This window comes from Camarhynchus parvulus, chromosome 3 (assembly GCF_901933205.1).
Source record: "Camarhynchus parvulus chromosome 3, STF_HiC, whole genome shotgun sequence".
NCBI classification, from domain to species: Eukaryota; Metazoa; Chordata; class Aves; order Passeriformes; family Thraupidae; genus Camarhynchus; species Camarhynchus parvulus.
In genome coordinates this window covers 60,028,350-60,051,544 of record NC_044573.1, presented here as the reverse complement: position 1 = coordinate 60,051,544, position 23,195 = coordinate 60,028,350, and the positions used below count along the sequence as shown (strand labels likewise).

Below are 23,195 nucleotides of genomic sequence, written 5' to 3'. Positions count from 1 at the left end.
TAATATTTTGGGAAATTTAAGCAAATTATTCAGCGCTTTTTAAGATGACAATATTCTTGTTTGCTCATAGTAAATTATTCTAGAAACTGTTCTCTTGACACATCCCAATATGTCTGTGTTCCAGACCATTTTTGTGTTTATATACAATGTATACCTCATACTTTCCTAACTCATCAAAAGGATGACATAAACTTCTAGAAATTTTCCATTCCTATATATTACCAGGTAATTATTCATTGGAGCTTACCAGTTTGAATTGCTGAAAATTCAGTATTTATAAATTACCTCACCCTCTCCCACTGCCAGCTATCAATCTGCATGTTTCCTCCCGCTGACAGATTATGTTCCAACTCCAGGGCCAGAAGGCAAAGCCAACTAGTCCTGCAATTGTTGTTCCATGAGGGTCCGGATAAAGCTGAAGCCAGGCATTAGAACCAGAAACCTTCATTCAGGTGCTCACAGTGATATAGTTGCTGTTTCCTAGCACAGAGAGTGATCCTCCACTGCTCTCAGTCCAGATGCAAAAATGACGAGCTAAGGCTTGGAAACAAGGAAAGGAACAGAACAAACCAAGGAAGCTGACAGATTTGCATGAGGGGGCGGAGGAACCAGGGAAAAAGTAAAAATTTCACAGCAGACAGAAGTTGTAGCTAAGAAATGGGGATAATATATTTAAAGCAGAATAAGAGCAAAATTACCTAGAAAATTCTTGAAATCCAGAGAGGAGAGTGGACACTCGTGAAGAGTTGGAAGGATGCAGGGAAGGAAGGAATGATGGGGGAGAAGGACAAGACTGGGACTTAGAATCAGAAGACAGCAAAACTACTACTATCAGACATAAAAGAGAAAAAGAGAAAAAGAAAGAAAAGTAGAAAGAGAAAAAAGAAAAAGAAAAAAGAAAAAGAGACACAGGATCAAGACTGAGCGAAAGAATCTGGAGAATGTGAGACTTTGTGAGTTATAGAAGAAAGACTTGAAATAAGTGGTTGTGGTTAAATGGCAGGAGAAGGGGCCTAAAGAAAGAAAGGGTTATGAGAAAGAAGAGATACTGGATTTTCATCCTAGAAAAGCAAGGCAAGCTAGTATTGGTGATCAAGGGGACTGGAACAGCATCTTACTAGATCTTTCATAGTGTGGGTTTGTTGGTTTGAGGTGCTTTTTGGTTGTTTTGGTTTTTTTGGTGGTTTTTTTGTTTGGTTGGTTGGTTGGTTTTGGCTTTGTTTTTTTTTTGTGGTTTTGGTTTTTTTTTTTTTTGCAAGGGTGGGGGAGGTCAAATTTGGAGATGTTTGGAGTTTTTTTATAGCAGCTTTTGTAGTGAAACTTCCAGCTATCCTTCTGATGTCTGTGCAGCCTGAACACTCAGAGGTGTATAAAGAGCTAATCTGTGCTTAAACAGGGCAGGCAAAGGTTGCAAGAGTAAGCAGAAAAGTGTAATTACATTCCTGTGGTCCCACAGCAGGATAGTGTCAAAACAAGGAGCAGAATTCAGATTTTTCCTCTCAGCTCCAGTGCCCAGTTCCCCAGACTGTGTTGCCTTCTTCCATTTCCATGCAGTGTATGAGCCAGATTGACAAGACAGGCACCACTACAGCAAAATATAGACCAATGTAGGGAGGGACAGACTCCTCTGCCTGCAGTCTGAAATGAAGGGACAAAAGACATCTCTGGTTCATGTGCCATGGTTATCACACGTTCTGGATCTGAACTAAAAGTCTGTGCTCAGAAGAAGAAAATGGTGGCTTGACAACATCACCCTAAAGCAGCTGTAAGAACTGAGCTGCCTTGCATCTGCCCAGCTTGGAGCAGTAGCAGAGCAATCCATACCCATCCAGGGAGACACAGTGTGGTGGTACCACTTGTCAGTTTCTCTGGGTCTGGATTGAAGGCACTTGAGACAGTAGCTCATGTTTGGACTCAAGAGTTTATTATTTCTTATCAGTAAAACAGTCTCACTACTGTGAGTTCGGCACCTTTTCATTAGAAAACACAAAATGGCTAACAATCACTTGTTACAAGGTCTTTTAAGACTAAACTATCCAATTAAGAATTGACACCTAGATTATTTTCCCTTTTAACCCAATAACTGATCCCAAAGAGCTGCAATGCGGACTTTTCTGCCCAATTACAAAATGCAACCCAAACCCATGAAGAAGACGGAAGAAGAAGCATGAAGAAGAAACCCAGGATGACACCCTGTGCCCTCCATCTTGCTTCCATCCACAACATACTAAAAATCCCAAAACCTAAATTTCTCACCAAGTGATTCACCTACACCAAGTGATACACCTACACTACTCTCTGTAATCTATTTCACACTTTTGTGGATTCTAGTCTATCTTGAAGTCTAGGAAACTTTCTCCATGAGAGAGGGTCAAAGTCAGTGCTCCCCTGGGGGTTAGGACATCCCAGAGCAGACAGAGAAATATTCCTGGTGCTCTGGAACAACACATGTCCCTGAAAAACACATGTCCCTGAAAAACACTGTGCTTCTTGCCATTGCATGTCTGTGTTGCAGCAAGGATTTATAAAGCCCAGGGTCCAGTACAACAACCATATTTTCCCCCTACTTCATTTGTCTCACAACAAACCACTAAACCTCAGCTAACTGAGTGTTTGCACATAGCTACAGCAAACAAATTAATTTTTAGTTCATGATAACAGATCTATAAGCATTAGCTAGGCTTTACTTGTCAACAACAAATTAATGAAAGTTAATTAATTAATCAATGAACAACATGCTCATTATTATTATTAACATGTTAATTTTTTTAATATCTGAAAAATTATGTCTAGCTACTGTTAGTTTCTCTTTCCTGCTAGGAAACAATTCCTCTACTTTGTTTTTGGCTTCCCAAAAAGGATTACAGTTGATAGCAACCAATATTAAAGAAGAAATCAGCAGCAGTTGCTACAAATAAAACCAACACAGATTAAAAATCTTGTGTGTCTGTGTGGATATATGCAGGAATAACATTCCATCAAATAGCTGCAGTTTGGGGGACTGAAAGCAAAAGTAACTGATAAAAAATGAATGCATTGTTGGAACACCTTCCAAATCCTGGATGCTTGCAAGCTTCTGCTGCCATCAACAACAATTTCAAACTTGTTGTGGAATTTACCATAATTTGTTTTTCCCAAAAGCTCTGAATCAAGAAGGCAAACCGCAATTACATCTTTATATAAATGGACAAATACATTCACATGTCTATATTCACCCAAATGTTCACTGGAGAACTCCAGATTTGACTCTAAACCAACATATCTGCTAGCTTTTATCTTTTCTACATGTTTTCAGTCAAGTCTCCATGCTTTTTGAAACAACAGAGAATCCACAAAGACAGAACTTTGGCTTTGGTCCTGCCCTAGAGACTACCTACCAAAATATTATGCTTTCTTTCTTACATTTTCTATTAAGTCATATTTTAATTCTTTGATATCTCATACTGTTCATTATTAAAGAACAAGAAATTTCACATGGCAGTTGTACATAAATAGATTTTAAGAATGGAAAGGTTTGGGTTTCTGCAGTACATCTGATGACAAAAGCACAGAAATCAATCATTACATCTCCAAGCATTTTTACTATGCTGTGAAAGAAAATGTTTCTTTGTCTTTAGAGAGATACTTTCCCATTAAATCTATGCACAATAAAGCAAAGATCACAATCCAGACAAAAGGTTTTCCCTGTATTTCAATTTAAGCTGAGTAGAACTTCCTTAAGCAGGAGGTTCCATTGGTATAATGACTGTATTGAAACGAGAAAGGATTGTAAATCTATGAAATTAGAGGAAAATAACTCAGAAACAAACAGAAAATTAACATTATGACTACCTGACAATGACATTTAAAATGCATGAAACCTTCAATTGCCAGAGAAGAAGAAAAAATATTTGTCACAGAAAAATTCTAATGCAGACTGCTTTCGGTTGCTTTCATGGTTTTTTGTATTAACAGTTGAATAGCTTCTTCACAGATTCTAAATTTCAATTCTGTAAGATTTACTATTCTTTACAAGCATGTTTCCATGGGTCGCCCAAGTCATGGTATATTTGCAAAGTGCACAATAATTTGGCTTTGCCTCAAACTTGTTTTTCCTGACTTGCACATCCTCACCTATCCTCCAACTTCCCCCATGCTGTGCTGAAAGTCCTGGCCTTAAAATCAGCATTCACCTGCTGAAAGCAACTCAGCGGCCTATTTAAACACATAAAACCTGACAATTATGATGACACATAAGGCAGTTCTCCTTTCTTCAGTATAAGGATGTATTTCTGACTCTTTGTTCACTCCACCCCTAGTATGATGTCAAGCCTTACTTCATGTTTTCATTCTGGCTCACTGCCCCCATTCTTTGCCACTGGGAAACATCCATCTGCTTCAGCTTCATGAAAACCATTATTGTGTACCAAGAGACCCTAAACATGACACCATCTCTTCTGGAGCCTCCAGCACCCTTTCATTGATACCAACAGCAAAACCAGAAAGGGCTAAACACTTAAGCCAAAGAAGGGAGTGGAGAGCAGTGTGGGAGCAACAGAATCGTAGCTCCTCATGGCAGGCCAGAGGGAAGAACCACGATAAGGAGAAAGTGACTAGTGATGACAGGGATGAAGAAGTCCATTAACTGGCTTAATATCAAAGAACACAAACTATTAAATTGCCACCAAACATCACTGTAATCTGAAGATGCTTCAAAAAAGCGAGGCAAAAGGATTTTACAGCAGTATAACCTATTAGAGAGAAGGAGGAACCAGAGATAAAAACCTAAAAGAAAGTAGAGTGTGAATGGACAAGAATAACAAAAACTTTGGAGTAAAGCCAATCTTAAAGACAAGTTACAAGGATAATTACAGAAAAATCATGCTCTTATCAAGAACCTAGTCCAGGAAATCAAGCTCTATTTAATGGCAGTAACCAGAGAGAAAACAGAAGGGGAAAGTTTCAGGGAGATGAGGGGAAACCTGACTAAAGCTCAGATTTTTTTCATGCCCTTTTAAAATCAGCAGTTATCTGGGAAAGCAGCAGAAGGTGGAACAAACCACCTGTTTAACTTCTACTAACATGCTTGAAATTCAGCTCCTGTAAAGAAAAAATTTTAATATTTTTAATACTACATCACTTAAAAGACTCGTTTGCAGTTCCTAAAAATGTCCTAACATCATACAACTCAAAATTTCCTGCCCTTTTTGACAACTAAATATGCCTCTTCTGCTTCATACAAGATCAAAGAAGACACTGGTGTTGCTACTAGGGAATATTCCTAAATGTGAAAATTAGGGACATTCATTGAATTTTAAATCTTGAAGAGGAAACAGGATAGCTGCTTTTAAAATCTCTTCTGATAAGTCATTCTTAGCCAACAGTTTCTCCTTTTACTGCTGCTTTGTTATCTCTGTCAGCCTGGCTAATAATGCTGTAATGCAATTTTCTGCTTACTTAATGGCACAGTATCTTGCATCTATATAATGGCAGCTGGAGTAATTTTGAAGATTAATTAGATACAATGAAAAATTATGCTTAGATTGAAAAGCCAGGTAGGGTCTCTCGCTTCCCAGTACTCCAAAAAGCATGACTGAACAAGATGGGGAGGTGGCTAGATCCCCAGTCTCAGTGTGCCTGCCAGTCCCTAGTAGTAGTTAGCAAGGGAAGAACTACTGGTCTTCGTAAAAACCTGTGGCAAACATCATCTGTAAAGTTAGATGCCTCTGGCACACTTGAGCACACTTCCTATATGAATATTTATGTAGGTACAATGTATCAAAGCCTCTGAGCTCTTGTTACCACAAACTTCACATTTCCCGCCTAGTAGAGAGAGAAAATAAAAGCACTACTTGGTTCCTGTTTTGCCCAGAAAACACCAAATATTTTAGTTTCTTCTCAGCTTCGCAACCATCAAGTTGTACTTTAGCACTCCTTGCAAATTTCAACTTTTGACTGCCATATTGTTTGCCCCCAAATGAAGTTGTAGAAGAAAAACAGTTCATCAGTAAGAATTTAAGATCTTCAAATAATTGGTGTAGAAGTAAATAGCAATACTAACCTCTTTCATTTTTTCCAGCTCATTCTGTAGTGCTTGTTTGGCAATTTCAACTTCTATAAGCTGCTGTCTTAACTTTTCATTTTCATCTTCTGTTATAGTGCGTTTTTCTTCCACATTTTCTAACTCATGATGAAGTCTCACCGACACATCTTTTGCAACCTAAATGAAATGGTATATCAAAAGAAGGGTTAAAAAAAATTTTACTGCTGCAGTGCTTAGTGCCTAAGCATCCATTTAAAAGTTAATTCTGGGTGTTTTGATGGAAGAGGTATGTAAGGAAACAGGTAGACAAGGACATCCACAGACAGAATTCTAAACAATTCCATATTCAAGCCAATTCCTTCCAAAAAATTATACATTATCCCTATGGACTTCACTGGAAACCATATCAGACATTAAACCCCAAGTCCTTCTTAGGTTCTGTCACATCAACAGTTAAACAGGACCTTCATTATTCCTGGAGACCGTGCATCATCTATTTTCTCTCAATCACAGCTAGCGCATACTTTTCAATGCCCAAAAACACACACTCTTCAAATACTTGACATGGAACAGCACCTAAAATCAGAGCCCATCTTCTCCAGGCCTTCCCTACCTGTATCTACCTGTGACTGCAAATGGACACATGTTTATTTTGACTCTGCTAGTTTCTCTCTTCCTGGTGGACAATTAATGAAAATATTTACTACCATTGGTTCATTTTAAGATCAAAATACAAACAACATTTTTACTGACGTTGTGTTCACACAAATGACATCCGATATTTTCAATGGAAATGAACACTAAGGTTTGTTGCTGTTTTGGGGGATTTTTTATGCATTTTCATAGGAATAGAGTAAAAGGCATATGACAAGATCTAATTCCTCCTCCTCAGGAAAAGTAATGAGAATCTTGCCCTGCAAGCCACTTGCACTATATTTTGTGAAATCACCAGAAATTATAATCACACATTAAAAATATTTAAATATACACTAATCACTGTGTTGATGGTGATTTAGACACACAGACACATAGTTTGAAAAGCCTAATTTCCTGCTTTTTTTAGAACACTGGGAAAGCATAATTAATCCAACTTAGCATTAGCTAGGGGAGTTCAGTGAGCTGTCCTTCATGGCTTTCACTCAAACCACCTTTATGTTAGTGTGTCAGAAGATCTTTGACACACTAAAACTCTAGAGAAAAAATACTAATGGTAAGAAAGCATCTAGAAAGATCCAATGTATCAGAAATCAGCAGCAGCTAGTGACTCAGCCTCCCTTGACAAGAAACCCAGTGTGTGTGAATTACAGATACAACACTGCAGTGTAGCACAAGATCATTCAATAACCTCCCCCACTGCACACGCACTCAAGACACATAATGCCCAACAGAAAGAGTGAGTCGAGGGGAATTTCAATTATAACCATAGCCCAAAGAGACTGCAGAATGAGCTGAGAAACACGCCACAGGGCTTTAGCTCGATGCCTTTTCTTACACTTCGTATTAAAGTGCTCATCTGGTTGTCCAGCCAAAGTAAATGGAAAATCATGGGGGATATTTAAAACAGCACCCTAGTGGAACCTCTAGTCTATAGATACAGTCTGGAACAGTAAATAAAACCAATTTGTAATGTAATTACTGGTAGCTAATTTTTTGACACAAAAATTGGTGGAATAGCTATTAATGCAGGAAAAAATACAGAGAGTTCTAGATCACATAGGAAATGGGACTCACTTATGCAAGATACATTTTAATCCAGGCGTATGCAAGATACATTTTAATACAGCTATCTGCAAGACTGTATCTCTGAAGGATCAAGTTCTCTACTATATTGCAAAATGAACAATGTAAATTTGGATAGTCTTTCTTCAGAAGAGGACTTGAAAACACTACCTAAAACCGCATGAGTTATAATTATGGTTAGCCAGCACCCAGAACTCTATTAGGCAGAAATTTGGCATTAGACATTCATCCCTACTCCAAAGCAGAACACATTCATGAACAGTGAGAACACTCTGCAAGAACACTGCTCCTTTCCAATGAGTCAGTCACACTGGGAAACACATGGGAGAAATGCTAATTAAAGCAAGCTCTTTGTCCAGCTAAATCCAAGGCCTTAGCTTCTATCTCCTATATTGGCAGAAAAGCCCCTCAGCAGAAGTGCCCTCAACAATTCCCTCCCCAGCCTGCATGTGTATGACTTGCTAATAAAAGTAACACTGAGCCAACCAAGAAGCCAGCTGTAATCACAATTCACTTGAGATATGAAGGCCCACCTTCAAATTCTGCCTGCAAATGTGTGTGTCTCAACTGACCACCTAAGCATCATCCTGAGCATGCAAAACATCCCTTGTTTCAAACAGAAATCCCCATGAGAAGGGGGTGATTTTGCTTCTGATCAGGAAGACTATTTTGCCAAGAACCACATGGGCAGCTGTATTTATAGAACTGTCACAGCCACAGCAGAAAACGTGGGTTTTGAATACGCACAGAAAAGGAATATCAAATAGAAATTTTAATAATAGTGATGACAAGCTTGAAAACTTTCAGAAAAGATGATCCAAACCAGGTCTGAGAATAACATATTTATCCATCATATCCATCCGTCATATTCATCAGAAAAAAGTTAAAAAATAACCTTGACTGGTCTCCCAGTCTCCTTGACTGGGAGACCAGTCAACTGAAAAATGTTTAGGTGTCCTGATTCAGCCAGAGTCCTTCAATATCTAGTCAATGGAAGCAGAAATTAAACTTCCAACTGTGTCAAGAAAGGCTTTTTTCTCTGTAATTGGACCAATCTAGAATGGAGATGATGGTTATTTTACCAATGACAATCTTTAAACAAGGACTGAAACTTTTCCTTAGCAAGAGGCTGTGGTTCATTCAGATCTTATGGATGAAATGCAGTTGATGACACACTGAAATTTTATGGGTTTTGTCTACACTTTCAGGTGGATGTGAAAAACCCTGGATTCATTGGATATGACAGCAGTTTTTTTACCGATGGAAACAGAGTAAGGATTCAGTGTTGTGACTGCAAGTATTCAATCTGCTTACCCCCTAAAATCTCTCACTAAAGAGTAACAAAATCCCCTCAAAGTCAATAGGGCTGTTTGGTGAGGTTGGTTTAATTCTGCAGTGGAAGGGTATGCTTTGCACTCATCATAAAGAGCCCAAAACCTTTAGCTTCTAATTTGCTTTTGAGCAACTCCTTGCACATTACCTTTATAAAAAATCATACTAAGGGCTACATACAGCAAGGGGTCCTATTACCAAGAAGAGCTTGGCCATTGCTATTCCACGAACTGCACTGGGTGCACATTGGAACAGATGGAAACGCCTGAGTCATGAGGACCAAGAGCATGGTTGTGTCTCCATCTGAGACGCTCCCTTCCCCTCGACACCTGCCCGTGTCTGTACCTTGAGGTCCTGCTCCATGCTGCGTATGAGCTCGTTGTCGATCTCGCCAGTCTGGGCGTAGCGGAGCCTCTTGCGCTCGGCCTTGCGCAGCCGGTACTGAAGGATCCGGCAGTTCTTGTTGGCTCGCTCCAGTTCATGGCGCATTTCTTGAAGCTGACAAGCATCCTCTTCAAAGAAACTGTCCCTCATCTCATCCATCTCTGTCCTCAGCTCATCTATTTCGTTCTGGCACGGGGGCAAGAAGGGGACAGGGACGCAACAGGTGGGTCAAAATCACAAATGTCAGCAGGTATAGGGGAAGGCAGCCAAAATGGAGCTCCGCCCCGCAGGGAAGGCAGGTAAATACCATCCAGCTCATTATAGGCACCGCAACGAAGCAGGGAAGTGGCACTGCCCGCACACCCCACAACAGAGCCATCTTAACGATGCTTCCAGCGCTCTTGCTGCAAGAGAGGGAGGCCGGGAAGGTCCTCCCGTCGGGAGGCAGCCCGGTCCCCGCCCGGCCCTCGTTCTCCCCCACCCATCCCCGTCACCGTCCCGGCCCCTCACCTTGAGGCTCTCGTTCTCCTCCCGCAGTTTCTCCATCTCTTCCTGCATCTCCTCCTGCAGGTGGGGGCTCAGGGCGACTTCGGGGCCGCAGCTCCTGTCGTCGCCTTCCGCCTCGCCCTGCCGCAGCCCCTCTGCCCCGGCCGCCGCCATGGCAGCGGGAGAGGAGGCGGAGGCGGCCGGGGCGGCGGCCGCGGAGGCGGCGGAGGCAGCGCTGCCGCTGCTGCTGCTGTGGTTGCTGCCCTTGGTTTGCATCTGGGCGGCCGCCGCCAGCCCTTTCCTGAGATGGAACTGGATGAGCTCACTTTGCAGGCATCCCTCCTTCCAGTACCCTCCGCCGCCCGCCGCCGCACCGCGGCCCTTCCCCGCGCCCGAGGAAGATGGAGGCGCCGGGGCCGCCTCCCCCGCGCCCTTCAGCGGGGACCGCCCCGCTTTCCCCCGCCACTGCTTGGGCGGCGGCGCCGCCGCCCCCTCCCGCTCGCCCCCGCCGCCCCCTGCAGGGGCGCCTCCTCGGCGGCGCCCGGCGGCGGCAGCGGCTCCTCGGCGGCGGCGGCGGCGGCCCCTCCTCCCCGGCGGCGGCGGCGCTGGGCGGCGGTTCAGCACCGGCGCCGGGCTGGACAGCTCCCCGCGCCGGCTTCGCGGCGGCGCGGCCGCGGGCGGCTCGGGGGCCTGGCCGGGCGGCGGCCGCGCCGAGGCGGTTTTGGCGGCGCCGGGCGCGGTTTTGGCGGCGCTGGGCGGCGGGCGCGGGACGGCGTCGCGGGCCCGGGCCGGCGAGGCTGCCCGCGGCTGCTTCCTGCCGCTGCTGCCCTCGGGATGCAGGCGCGGCTCGGCGGCGGCGCCCCCTGCAGGCGGCTGGCTCATGGCGGCGGCTATCTCGGGGACGCGTCCATCACCGGCCGGCTCCTCCGCCTCCTCCGCCGCCGCCGCCCCGGGAGCTGGGGAGGAGAACCGGAGAAGCGGTCGGGGTGGGCACGGGGAGGACAGGGAGACGGGCTTGCCGGCCACGGCGGCCGCCAGCCTGCCCGCTCCCCGCGGTCGCGGCGCCCCGCCGGCCCCCAGCCCTGACCCGCGCCCACCTGCGGGCGGAGCGGTCCCCCGGAGCGGCCCGCGAGAATCCGGCCGAGGCCGCAGCCCAGAGCCAACCGGAGCGGCTCCAGGAAGGGCCCGAAGGGCTCGGCTCAGGCTGAGACCTGTTCCCACTCCGACTGCGCCTAGGGGCGTTTCCCCAGCCCCAATGCCGAACCTTCCCCCACGGGACCGCCACACCAGGCATGAATTTCCTCCCACACACAAACTTCTCTCTCCCTTGTCCTCACCACCAAGCCTGCGTTGCTAATGCACCTGTCTGCCTGCTAAAAGGCCTCGTCCCAGTGTCCATCACAGCCGAGTGGGGGAAAGCTACTGTACAAAGGGCTGCACACGTGGAAGCAACTACGGATTTCCCTTCAGCTTTGACAGCGACTCTTCCGGGGCAAGGTGACTCGGTCATAAAGGAAAGGGGGTTTGCAGTCAGCTTCTAAACACACATTTCCCCAGTTTTTTATCCAGAGGTGCTTGCAGGACTTACGACCGATTCATGTTTGTTACCAGTTATTCATATCAATAGGTTATATAGGATTCAGACATAATCACTCCAGCAGACTTTCAAAACAGAAGAAGCAAGGAATACATTGTCACCCAGAAGAAAATGTTATGTGTCATTCTTTGAAGGATGCTCACTTGACAATTTGCCTCTATAATGACACAACCAGAGTTTTCATGACCACAACAGATTATGATAAAGGGCTGTTAAAAGCCATATCATGCTGCTAATGTGCCCAATATATTCTGAAAATAATGGCTATGATCCACAAAATGTTTTCACACAGCATTTATTCAACCTCCCTTAGAGAGAACAACAGCAGAAATGATAGCATTCCTAACATGGCCTGCCCATTCTCTCCTAGAACATGGCTTAACCATTCCCTGCTGGAACAGGGAATAAAGAAAGAAGCACGACTGGGCAAAATCAACCTAGAGACTATACCGTGCCCTGACAATTGGTTTACTCCCTCGAACGTACTAGACAATGAGGCTGTGTTTGCTCTGCTGTCACTGGCAGGAGGACATAATTTCCTCTCAAATGCACTGTCATTAATAACCTGATTTAAACCAATATTCTGGAAATTAATGCTCAAAATGGCACAATTTGGCAGACACTTCCCAAGCATTAATTATTTAAAAAAAAGCATGGGCGTATAGAGCTACAAAACTTGTATGACAACACTTTATAAAAGATTTCCTTGCATTTCTATTAGCCACCACAAACAGAATTCCCACCCTACCATTGTTTGGGGCTATACAGGTATGAAATACAAGAAATGTAATTCAAATTAGTCATCGGGAACCCTATGCTATACCTGAATCTTTTAGGGAACTTTCACAGCCACTAAGACATCGGACTCAGCCGCGACCTGCCAGAACACAATCCTTACCCTGCATGCCCCAAAATCCAAGATCTGCTACCTCCTAGGGTTAAGTTGGCTAATTTTGTATATACATATTTATATATATGTATTTATATACATTTTTAACAGTCACAACGAAAGCCCCGTTTGAGATCAAGTCCGAAATCTCTGTCCTCACAAAACTCCGCAGCTCGACCTTCTCCCCAGAGACAAAACCACGTGGCGCCGGGACGCGGCGTCTCCGCAGGTTTTCCTGTCGGGAACAGCTGTCCACGCGGAAAAAGGGGTAAATAAATGGAAGCAACAAAAGGGAGCGGTCCAGTGGCTCCACGGGACTCTCCCGTGCCCCGAACTTCGGGCAGAGCATCCCCCTGGCCCTTTCGTCCTACCGGGCATCCGCCTCTGCCCTGCCGAGAATTCGCAAACGCGGCTTAAGATTTGGGAGTGCTTCTGCCTCTTGTCCTGGTTTAAAGGAGCAGAGGGGATTTTTGAAAGTCCCCCCCGTCCCCCCCTCCATACCTGGTGGGTTTGTTACATCTGCATTAGGAATAATATTTCCTTTTTGGGGAGAAGGAAAAAAAACAAAAGTAGAAGGAAAAAATAAAAAGGCTTGGATCTAAAGCATCTGCATTACTCACCACCACTTTGTCCGCTGCCCGGCTGGCGAAAAGCATGCACGGAGAGCCGGGCACCGCACACGAGGTACCCGCCGCTGCCAGAGCCTCTCAGGAAAATGAAGCAATATTCATGAGCTGACCTCACTGGGCCTGGGAGACGGAAGGGGTGGGGGGGACGGGGGGGGGAAGGGAAGAAAGCAGCGAAGGGAAGAGAAAGAAAAAGATGAAACGGCGAGAACCCCGCCCAGGCCTGAAGGCTGAATTACGTCCCTTCATCTATCTGCACATGGTGGAATAGGATTACAGCGCAAATGGGGGAAGGAGCGGGCTGCAAGCGAGGGATGCGCCCGCTTTCGCTTCCCAGTGCATACAGGCAATCGATGATGATCAATTATTTAGCGTCCCCTTCAGGGGAGCCTGCTCGGGCCGGACAGGGGTGCCGGGCATCTTCTGCACAGGCAGGGCTGCGGTGACAGAGCTTTCTTCCTTTGTTCGCCGCCCTCGGCTGCGCCCCTTCGGCAAGAGCCCGCTGCCGCCCGGAGGGGCAGAGACAAAGGCAGCACCGTCTCTGGGCTGGTGGAGATCATTCCCTGGGGTTATTTACGCGCCTCGACACGGGGACCAACGGGTCACTGACCCTTTCTTTACTCGTGTCGCGGGCAAATCTGTTTTACCTCTCTGTTCCATAGTGAGGTGAATTTACCTTTGCTCTGAAGCACCTCAGGAGGCTCTTAAGACTTTGCGCTTGAAGTCTTTCCCAATTACAAACAAAGAAAACGGGGGAAAGGCTTGCTTTCGTTCCCCTCCCTCCGAGGAGGGACCCTTGCCATGTGATCGCTGTGTGTGGGAGTGTCCCGCACCCACCTGTGTCTGTATGAACACCCAGAATAGCCTCAGGGGCAGCAGTGCCCCTTTTGGGGTCCCTCTCCGTCCTCCTGCAGCCGCTCGGAGGTCAGGGCAGCTCCTGGGCTCTGCCTCAGCCCCGGCAGCGCCTTGGCGGCGGGAGGGGCGCGGACGCTTCCCTCCAGCGTGGGGAGACTGGGTATCCGGGCTGGAAACTCCTCCCGAAGGATAATTAAATGATGGTTTCGTGTCCATAGGTATACCAGCATATACATGCATGCATACATCGAAACTGTATGTACACACATACACAGTGCATAAATATGTACACAATTGTGCGTGCATACGCATGTGCTAGCACGCCTACAAAATATACAAACATATGCATGGGTTGGTACATTGCATGTACGTATATACTTCTCTCTGAGGTTCTTGTTATACTTGTCTCTGAGGTTCTGGTGTGGTCCTTGGGTGAGGGCAAGCTCAGCGGGGAGAGGCTGCCCCCTTTCCAGCTCCCCCTCTCCTTACAGTCCTCTCCACCTCTCCTGATATGCCAAGCAGGACTCAACGCGTCTAAACCAGCATATGTGGCATGCAGGAAGGTACTGGCCCCATGCAGGTGCGTGTCCTCCAGACTTCAGCCCTGGGACTGCATGAACGGAATATATATATATAGATGTGATGAGTTGAGGGCAATCAGAAAATAGGAAATGGAACATTAATGCTGAGTAAGAAAATCACTGGGGTGATGAAAAGCTACTTTTAAAATTATTAATATTTGATGACTTTTTTGGCCTTTGAAATTCATAAAAAATGCAATCATACCATGTAAAGAGAGTAATTGGTTGGAAACATGAGGAATGAAAATAAAAAATATTTCTGGAGTAGGAATTGGGAAAATTTCCTATGAAAACACTAGATAGATTCTGCTAGAACATCTAGGTCCTGATCTCAGTGAATAAACAGAATAGGAGTATTAAGGACATCGCAACAACATTACATTTCATTTACACAATATCATTCAGAAGGACAAGCACCATAGTCCCTACTTTTAAGCACTAAAGGATATTTAAGCACTTAAGGACATTATTTACCATCCTTTCTGCTCCCTTGGTGGGTGAGTAGCTTGGATGAACTTTCTACAGAAAACAATTATGCAATGCGATGGCACCTCATACCCCCTACGACAAGTTTGATCATGCTTTTGGAAAGGTACAGATTCTTATTTTGTCACAGTGGTGTCCAAATGAAAACCAGGTCATCAGATTATTTTCACCTTCATTGTCAGGCCATATGTCTGATAGTAAAGATCAATCTTATGGTGGTAAAAAATGCCAGTTTCTCAGTGTGGTTTGGTACAGTTGACTTAATTCTCAAAAATTTCCATTCTATCTAAACATCAGTGCTGACAGAGTTATAAAAATTGACATGGCACAATAATATTCTACTCATATAATTTTCTTTTCTGGGGAAAATGGATAAAATCAATACAAGTTAAAGTACTCTTTTTCTAATATAAGATGTATTTCCACTAGGAAATTTTCTGCCAGATCTCTGTGGGCATTTTCTATTACTAACAGATCATAATATAAAAGATACAATAATTATATCTACCCTTGAGTAAGTGCAGTATGAAGAGACCCATATATACAAATTAATACAGTAAAAAAATTCCATTTATGAGCAGATTTTATTGTAGAGTCTCCAAAAACCTGTGGATTGAAATAGTACACAGAAGGAAAGATCTTAACTTCACACAGAAAACAAGGGGATCTCAGCTGACTATTGTCATTCAGAAATGAAACACTGACATGGTGCAGAACAGTTGTACAAATACACTGGCTCAAATGTCAGGGAAAATAATGGAAATAGAATACTAGAAATTATTTAGTGAGAAATAGATAACCAACCAGAAAATATAATTACTGGTCCCCTATAACTCCATGGTGCAGAGCGATTTTGATTGCCGAGAACAGTTCTGGTTCCCCATCTCAAACCAGGCATGGTGGAAAGGAGTGAGGTTCAGAGGAGCGTGGCAGGTCCTGAAGTGCCTCTGCTCAAGGAATGATGAGGTATGGTAGGAATCTTCAGACTGGAGACAGGGTGGCTGAGGACAAATGTGATGCAAGTCCCTACAATCTTTAGTAAGGAAGGTAAACAAGTGTAAAAGGTTCACCATTACTCACAGTATCTTCCCACACAAATGGTGCAGAGATACAAACGTGAAGGAAAGAATGCAGGTGATGCATTCCAAAAACCTAGAAAACAGTCCTTGTGGTTAAGTTATTCCCTCCCTGACACAGAGTGTTGGGAATATAAGGGTCTGCATGAGTTTAAAAAGTGATTGAAGAAAGTAATGGAAGAAAAATCAGTTGGTGACAAAAAAGGACAAACATGCTCAAAACCCACCTCTCCTCTGACTGTTTTTTTGATCTGAGAGATGGTCTGGTAGAGGTATTAATATGTTATTTTGCATTCTCTTCCAACATCTACTATTGACCACAGTTAGACTCCAATCAGTAAGATAAAAAATCTTGGATCTGGCTCTGTATGACAATTGTTATCCTGTTAGTATCACACTCTAGCTTCACCCGCTTTATCTTTTCCACCTTATTTTGTTTTCTTCATTTCTATTGCATTCTTCCACCTTAGATTTATTTTTCTGCAGAGCATTGGCAACCTGCTGCACCGTGGTAGAGCATACCTATGACTTTTTCATTACTTTTCTGCCTTCAATAGCTAGAATTGTTTTGACTCAAATTAGAGCTGTGAATTCCTTGTTTTCTAGTCCCCATTATTGCTTGCTCATGTAGAGACACATTTTTCAGCCTACAACTGCGTTAAGTTGTATGCAGTTAAGCAAGAGATGAAAGTAGAGGAAGAGAAAGGAGAGGAAGAATTTCTCCTCCAAGCAGAGTTTAGCTTAAGTCATATAAGTTTCTTTTCCTAAGTTAGAGAATCCCTTTACATAACACCTTAAAAGTGTGACCGAAGCACGACCTCCTAGCTTTCAGTAGAGAATACTTTAATAACAGATTTCAGGAGTGGCTTGGAGAGGATGCTTTTCCAGGAAAATGCCTGGGTGGCTCACAATTGCTGTACTTTCTCCACTTGCTTACTCACCTCCTCTGCCCTCTTGGGAATATGCTGGGCTATGCTTGTTCAGAAAGAGAAGATTCTGGAGCATGCTGTGCTAATTCATGGTGCTGGCACTGCCCCAGCTGGCAGAGGCTGCAGTTTATCTCCCTGCCCAGGAGAATGTGCTGGACACGACTAATTCTACCCCAGGCCAATTCTACCCTCTGTGCATTCAAAAAAAAAAAAGGTAAGTTTGAGACATCACCTATTCCTAATATGTTGACTAAGCACCTCAAGATGTAATTTGAGAATAAACAATGAATACATTACAACTTTTCTATGTTCTTATAAAAGCTTTCCAGAGGTACTGCATAGCAAAATTGTACAGCACCAAATCATCACAATTCAAAAAGAAGAAACCTTCATGTTAGATAGGAATAATACTTGGCTGAAAAAACAAAGTTAAACCCCAAATATTTTAAGTTCACGCAACTCAGCAGAACAGAAATAACAGCACCAAATAATTTGTTAAAAGACACATAGTTTGACACACCTGTTTAGCGAGATCATTATATAAAATCATAGTGGTCTGATTGCCATTTCTCCTTCCTTTTTCCTCCTCCTCCTTAACAGCTGCTTCTCAGCCAGAGACAGCTATAGCATGGCACACTGAGGCTGCACCTTCTGTTCATCAGCAGACCCTACCTACCAAGGGGACAGGATGCCCCACCAAAGGTACAGCAATGCCATCTGCACCCTCCCTGGCAAGTCATTCCCATGGGAGAAGGAGGTCATGTTGCCTTTTACAGTTATATAAAGGAAGCAGCTTCAGCTACCATACCTGTAAGGGATCACCTGTATCCCAGTTCTGTAGGTCTGGGTCTCATGCACTCTGTCAGACTTGTTTTAACCCTTGCATTCAAGCACCTCACTGGATCCTCAGACTCACAAGATTGTGAGAAGGCATGAAAAATTTAAATTGTAATGAAAATTAGAGGCATCTTTTGTTCCACCAATAAAGAATAAAACCAGATGAAATTAGGTCTGTTGCTTTTAATAACTAAATTCTTTTAAAATAAAGGCTTAGTTCTAATTTTGTTATCACACATTTCATTCAGCCTTTCCAAAGGTTTCAGGAAGTTTCATAATTCTGTTTTTTTTCTACAGCAATCAATTCTACTTATTGTTCAGAGATAATAACAGAACTGAACATGCCTTGAAACAAGCCAGTTCTGCTCAACCATTTCTAATGATACAAAAATTTCTATCAGTCTGTCTCTTCTGGAATTGCTATATCTTATGTTACTAGAATGATTTTAAAAAAGTATCAATTTTGAATTGAAGACAGTGAAAAAGATCTCTGTATTGCTGTGTTTGCTGCCATTCTACTTTCTCATACTCTTTTCAGAGGATAGGATAACAGCAAACTTGCATAAATGCAATCATGCATGCATATATCTGAATAGTCTATATATTGCATTAGGATCTAAACCTCATTGATTATTTAGTAAGGCTAATGGTAGAGGAACAGTAGAGAAAATTTTATAGCTAAGACTGTGGGAATGAAAGCCAAAATATGGAATTCTTCTACATTAATCAGTCTCATACCCTGTCTCATTGCATTTTGTATAGCATGCTTACTGGCTGCTGAAGGTAAACAATATTCCCTTGGACACTGACACAGTACCAGTATGTTCAAACAGCTTTTACAGGAAGAGATTTCAAATATAAGGTATTTTCGTTGCAGATGATCAATTGCAGGTGATCTCAGACTTAAAATGACTGGTCTTAAAAGAGATTAGTCATGAGCAGGCTGTATTCTGGGGTCTGCCTGCTTCCTTCTGACAGGGAGGCTGTGCCACAACCTGTGCATCTCACTGAGAGGTGGCCCACAACTGATATGAAGGTCCTACTGTCTATCTTAAAGTCCTCATTGTGACTTTCCTGAGCAGACTGCAGAGCTTCTTACCCCATGGTGTTCCACCACAGCTTAAAGCAAGTGAAAACAGTGATTCTAGCATCCCAGAGGGGTTGCAGACCCCTTCCTCTGTGCCTAAGGAGAGTTTGGGAGAAGCAGGGCCATTCTAGTCTCACACATCTGGTGACCAAGAAAACACAGTACTTTTCAGGGGTCTCCACAGTAGGTGATTTTTCTTCATTTATTTGTAGGCACTAGAATGCCCAATTCCCTTTGAATTCTAGGGGACTTAGGTCCTTAGCTTGGAAAGGCAGGGAAGACGTGAGGAAACAGGTGAATAAACAGTCTGCATTTTGTTAGCTGAGAGGCTTGAGAGTGTTTTATGTTTTTATTTGTTCCTCGTTTAATGATAATTAAATTGTTATTTCCTCCCTGTTAATTTGTTGCGCTTGTTTTGATAACTTATGGATGTGTATAATTGTTTAGGCTGGGACTGTATCTTCCTACTCTGACTTCCAGGTGGCATCACATTACCATATACATAAACTTCCAGATGAAAATTCCACCTAGATTTTCCAACATCTGATGTTAGATAATTATTTTCTTTTCCACCTGTGATACCTCCTGAATTATTCTCTGCCTTTTTGTCCTCTTCTTATGGATAATCTCTTTATTTTGTCTTTGGTTTCTCTGTTATTTTTTCACTATAACCTGCATTTTAGGATCAATGGATTTTTGTATATATAATTTCTAAGCTTAATGCAATTTTCAGAGGTAACTCTTGGACTAGAAACTTTTGAAAATGCTGTCACTGTTCCTTTTTTGTCCTAAACACCTGTGAGACCTCAAAATAAGTAATCCTGAAAATAAGTTTCTTTCATTTCTATGTCTTACTGGATTTTGTGTATGATGACTGGACATTTTAGTTGTTAATTCACACTAACAAATCCTATAAAAAATCACTGTATTTAGGCAAGCTGCTGATTAATAAATCAGCAGTGAATGAGATCCTTTGTTCAACAATTTGCTGGGCTTTTTATCAGGCCTGTTATGCTGTTATCTACATCCTGGATCATATCCAAGCTTCTTACATAATGCCCTAGTACTTTCAGAGAAATTAGAGGACTCTGGCACACATCAAGACAATAAAATCAGGATATCAGGTTTTCCAGCTGGTGCATGTGCACAGAAAAAGCTCTGTAGGTGTATTGAGAAGTACGCATGGCAGATTTGTTGCAAGGCTTTTGACTCAGGGACTGAATTTTGATTCTGATTTAAAGAGTAAGTGAGAAAATTATTTTCTCCAAATCTGCTGCCTTGTGTTGGCTGATATTGCTTTAGATGGTTTCAGATGGCAGACAGTGGATCAGTTGTGGCTGTAGCGCAGCAGCTTTGTGCTCTCTGCGGGCTGCGGGGGAGCCGCTCGCTCGCAGTGCGGATGAGGCCAGAGCCCCGGTTTCTATGGTGACTTTACCTGCTGCCACCTCATCAAGCAGCCCCTCTTCCATTCCGTGGAGCTGGTGCAGGGGAGGGAGAGGAGGGGGAGGCAAGGATGGAGCATTTCCAAGGAGGAGCCTGAGAAATCAGTATTGGTGTGTTGTAGTGTCAGAGTGTCACGGAATGGACAGAGGCAATCCCTTCAGGGCGAGGTCCGGAGACACGCTAGGCTCCTCCATGCTAACCCCCTCCTGCACTCCTTGCATCTCACAGACAGCACGGCAGAGACATAAGGGTGATGGCCTGACCTTGTTTGGAGTCCCTGTAGAGAAATGTTTTTCATCACAACACATCTACCCTGGTGTAATTCTATTACGGGCAAAACAACAGTCAAGCTGTTGGAGTAAGGACAGTCCCAGCGACACTGGAGTCCTGCAAAAAGGCTCTGGGTCACATTGCCATAGCAATATGTAAACCCTGGACAGCTGATGCTGCTGCCCACAGAGAATTAGGATGTTGCAGGACGATCTGAGATAATCCTTTATTGATCTGAGGTGCAAGAGACCATAATTGAAGCATAATTGACCCTTAAGCTTAAGGTAATGCCTTAGTGCTGAAAAGGGTGCTGCAGCATGAGTCTTTCTGCTCCCCTTGTTGAGTCTGAATGTGAGGTTAACTTGGTATCTATCCCACCAAAATCAGCCGTAAATCGAAGTGTTTCTGTTTGGCCAAGTTAATCAGTTATTAATGCGATATATATACAGGAGAGGATGCCCTCCAGGTTTCATTCATTATTGAGGAAGGAAGTCCAAGGAAGGCACATAAACTTACCCTGCCATGTTGTCATAGTTCAAAAGAGCTGTGATCCACTCTTTTCAAACCCACCTGTTTTTCCCACAGTCCAAGTTGTCTTGTAATTGTAGAAGAGGCATGTGTAGTAAGCAACAAATCTTCAATATACAGAGATATTCCTTTAAATCTTCTGGGGTTAAATCTTGGCTCCATTAAGGTCAGTAGCTAATCTCACACTCTTGTCAAAATGACCATCCCCAATGTTAGGATTTCTTGGACATTTTGGTCATTGTCTCCTCTAAGCTGGTACAGGATGCTGATTTAAGTACTGACAGATTTAATTTAGAAGCTTTACTAAACCAACTGCTATAAGGTAAACATATATTTTCAAATCACTCATTGTTTTTGCCATGACTAGAAAAAAACCAATGTTCTGATCACTTGAAATACTTCATATAACCTGAGAACTTCTATGAATAATAATAATGAATTGTAGTAATGGATTTTATTAAAACATCAATTGTCTTTGCATTTACAAAATTTTTGTATGAGTTAAAAAGTCTGAGGAAAATAAAAATTTAATGCAGCAAAGTAAATGTTCTCAGTTTTATAATGAAGTTTTTCTTTCAAAAGGAAATCTGTAGTTACTGGAAAGGAAGATGCTCTCTTCTGAGCTGGAGCTGCTGATGGTCAGGCACAGAGCCAGGCAGTGCATCCCACCTCCAGTTTGATGCTGGCCATATACCTTATGACTTCCAGTTACAGTCCCTCAAAGCCATGATAATATTTGCTGCCATGTCTTCCTCACTTACCCTTCAGATCTAGCTCTGGAATGAGACATGAGTAACAGAATAACTCAGGGAAGTTAAGTCCTTTTTCTCAAAGATGACTGGGTTAATTTATTTTTAGGAAAAAATCCTAAAATGTTTTTACCCACTTTTCATTTGCATGCACTTTCCATTAAGCCATCATAATTTTAAAGATGCTTAACTGAGGTGAAGCAAAAATTCAGCTTTCATTTCGTTTACCATAATTTTAATAGCTGGAATACCAGAAACTCTTGTTCTGTAGGTTTCACTACCACTAAAGCCCACAAAAAGACACATGAGAAAACTTTCCTTGAGCCCTCTTTAAAGAATAAATGTCTTCTTCAATGTCTGCTGTGGTGACACTCTCTCTCATTGCAGGATGTTCTGTGAGCCATTGGGAGTCTGTGTGCATCTTTTAATTACTATCAAAGCTTTGGCAAAGGGTCAAACTATTTCTTCAAGCAGTTTTAAAGTGTAACTCAAGCCCATGTGCTGTCATCAACTACCCTTCCAAATAGCCCGATTCAAGCCACTGAGGTAATGGTGACTGCAGCACTGATGTGGAGTGGGCACGACACAGGGTTATTTCCCTGGCTGCCTGGTGAGCACATTAGTGCATGGGCGCTGCCCCCTGACCAAGGAGCTCTGGAAACTGCACAGATCAAAACCTCTCTGGAGCAAGAGCAGCTGCTAGTCCACTTCCCAGACAGTAACATTTGAGATTGTCCCATTCAATATTTCTGCAAATTATTAGAGACACACCATGTCTTGACAGGGCCCTGTTTGTGCCTTTGTAACTATATCCCCCCTGAGCCATGGATTTACCGCTTGGTTAGTGTTTGAACTGTGTCATAAGGACATCATACACACGAGGGTCATAGGGATCAGAGGAGCTGTTTCTTACAGGAAAGACAGAAGCCACAATGGCTCCAAAGCCTTTCCTCTGAGCCAAAGCCCTTTTCGTACACTATCATATTACCTGGTAGCACAAGTTTCATCTGGACCAAAACCAACCTTAGTCCAAGTACAGCATGTAATCTTTATGCCAGTTTAAGGAATTATCCTGACTGCAGCAAAAGAGTTGATACCTGGTCCAGTATAAAACTGCTGGGCAAAGGGTTTCTTTTTTTGCCAAAGCATTTGGAAAGCATGGTTGCTATTAAGCGTTTGTTTAAAATACTTCTGTAGCACATTGCCACAATGTCTGGCACAAATAGCCCTAAAATTAGATGTACCCTCTCTTTGCACCTGTCAATTGAGATGGAGACA

The 23,195-nt window shown here is 43.3% G+C and overlaps 1 protein-coding gene across 1 annotated transcript in view; it reads right to left on the bottom strand.

The window, feature by feature from the left end:
* The window catches only part of SOGA3 (SOGA family member 3), a 46,475-nt gene extending 32,695 nt beyond the window's left edge, over window positions 1-13,780 (bottom strand). The window contains exons 1-6 of the mRNA XM_030944749.1: window positions 13,753-13,780; window positions 13,071-13,199; window positions 10,576-10,920; window positions 9,989-10,479; window positions 9,440-9,664; window positions 6,041-6,199 (exon numbers count right to left, since the gene is read on the bottom strand). Of these exons, the coding sequence (XP_030800609.1) occupies window positions 6,041-6,199; window positions 9,440-9,664; window positions 9,989-10,479; window positions 10,576-10,846 (1,146 nt within the window). The 5' untranslated portion in view covers window positions 10,847-10,920; window positions 13,071-13,199; window positions 13,753-13,780. The remainder of the gene's footprint in view (window positions 1-6,040; window positions 6,200-9,439; window positions 9,665-9,988; window positions 10,480-10,575; window positions 10,921-13,070; window positions 13,200-13,752) is intronic.
* Between the last annotated feature and the right edge of the window lie 9,415 nt (window positions 13,781-23,195).